The sequence below is a fragment of the Sphaeroforma arctica genome (assembly GCF_001186125.1).
Source record: "Sphaeroforma arctica JP610 unplaced genomic scaffold supercont1.2056, whole genome shotgun sequence".
Classification (NCBI taxonomy): domain Eukaryota; class Ichthyosporea; order Ichthyophonida; genus Sphaeroforma; species Sphaeroforma arctica.
This window is the reverse complement of record NW_014038502.1, coordinates 7,142-8,987: the sequence shown is the minus strand read 5'-3', so window position 1 is coordinate 8,987 and position 1,846 is coordinate 7,142. Positions and strand designations below refer to the sequence as shown.

The 1,846-nt window shown below is 42.7% G+C and overlaps 1 protein-coding gene across 1 annotated transcript in view; it reads left to right on the top strand.

Annotated features, from left to right (window-relative positions):
* Positions 1-467: 467 nt before the first annotated feature.
* Positions 468-1,846, top strand: part of SARC_12080 (hypothetical protein) — a gene marked incomplete at both ends in the record, with an annotated part of 2,338 nt that continues 959 nt past the window's right edge. The window contains 2 exons of the mRNA XM_014293820.1: positions 468-652; positions 1,530-1,673. Coding sequence (XP_014149295.1) covers positions 468-652; positions 1,530-1,673 — 329 coding nt within the window. The remainder of the gene's footprint in view (positions 653-1,529; positions 1,674-1,846) is intronic.

The window sequence follows — 1,846 nt, the reverse complement described above, 5'->3', positions numbered from 1 at the left end:
AAGCTAAACAAACTATGGGTGCGCTCATGTGTTATATCAACCAGTATTTGGTATAAGCTAATCAAACTACGAGTGCGCTCATGTGTTATGTCAAACAGTATGTGGTATAAGCTAAACGTGCGTGTTTGTTTTTAATTGCTGTTATTGTGTCTATCGCATGCTTTCCGGTGTGTCTGCGTGCGTGTGTTTCGAGGTTTTGTTTGTGTCTATCTCATGCTTTCAGGTGTGTCTACGTGTGTGTGGAGTGGGGTCGCACATATATCATATATGTGCCTATGCTCGTGCGCGTATTCTGGCCGGCTTTTGGCTCTTCCAATGCCGTTGACGAGTATTTATATATCAATACCAAACAACGCCTACAGCCGAGGCTCCATACATCACGAGTAGTTGTATATTATTTGTTTCATATACTAGTGTTAGTTCGAGTATTAGCATATTCATTAGTACCTATCACAATACATATACCCCCACAGGAGGTGATACCGTACCTACCGTAGTAGTGTTCCACGGTCTCACATGCGATGGCGAAGACACTCCGGGTGTGTCTACTGTGAAGAAATTGGCCGCCAATGGCATGCGAGTGATCTCGTACGAACGTCGTGCACACTCAAAGGATATACCACTACAGCGCTTAGCCGGTGATAAACCAGTGGTGGGTAACTGTATACTGATATTATACCAGTGATAAGTGACTGTACATAGAAATTATACCAGTGGTAGGTGACTGTACATAGATATACCAGTGGTAGGTAACTGCATACAGATATTATACCAGTGATAGGTGACTATGCATAGATATAATACTAGTGGTAGATAGCTGTATACAGATGTTATACCAGTGATAGGTAGTTGTATACAGATGTTATACTAGTGGTAGGCAGCTTTATACAGATAGTATACCAGTGGTAGGTAGCTGTGTACAGATAGTATACCAGTGATAGGTAGCTGTATACAGATGTTATACTAGTGGTAGGCAGCTTTATACAGATAGTATACCAGTGGTAGGTAGCTGTGTACAGATAGTATATCTGTGATAGGTAGCTATATACAGATGTTATACTAGTGATAGTTAGCTGTATACAGATAGTATATCAGTGGTAGGTAGCTGTGTACCGATATTATACCAGTGGTAATTACCTGTGTACAGATATTATACCAGTGGCAGGTAGCTGTTTACAGATAAATACCAGTCGTAGGTAGCTGTATATGTATATTACACTACAGACCTTGGTACTTAGATGAGGTGTATAAGTAGTTTGTATGGTTCAGTATGGTCATTCTGTCAGTGCCTTTTGTCATGACACTGTGTCGACCAAAACGGAAAGGGACGCCAATGGCACGCGAGTGGTCTCCACGAGGGGTGCACTGATTGTATACGCACATGTGTCCACACAGACACTGTCCATAACACAGACATTGTCCATAACACAGACACTATCCATAACACAGACACTTTCCATAACACAGACACTATCCGTAACACAGACACTGTCCATACAATCCATGGCATTGTATTGTACCCCATTCAGTACTTCAACGTCTATGGCCACTACGAAGACACTGTGGAGGTGCTACAGCACATCAAGCGAACTGTTGGGCGCAGCGCGTCGGTGTTTGGGCTGGGCATGTCATCGGGATGCACCACTCTCCTGAACTACCTTTGCCGTTCGAAGGTGTGTACTCGTACTTGACTACCTTCGCCGTTCAAAGGTGTGTGCTTGTACACGTTGCTCTTAGAAGTTAGTGCGTAGGCATTTGGCTCTGTTCCAGATGATGGGCTGTAGCTTTACCGTGTACTATATCCGTATATACATATATATATGTATATATGTATATGTATATGTAT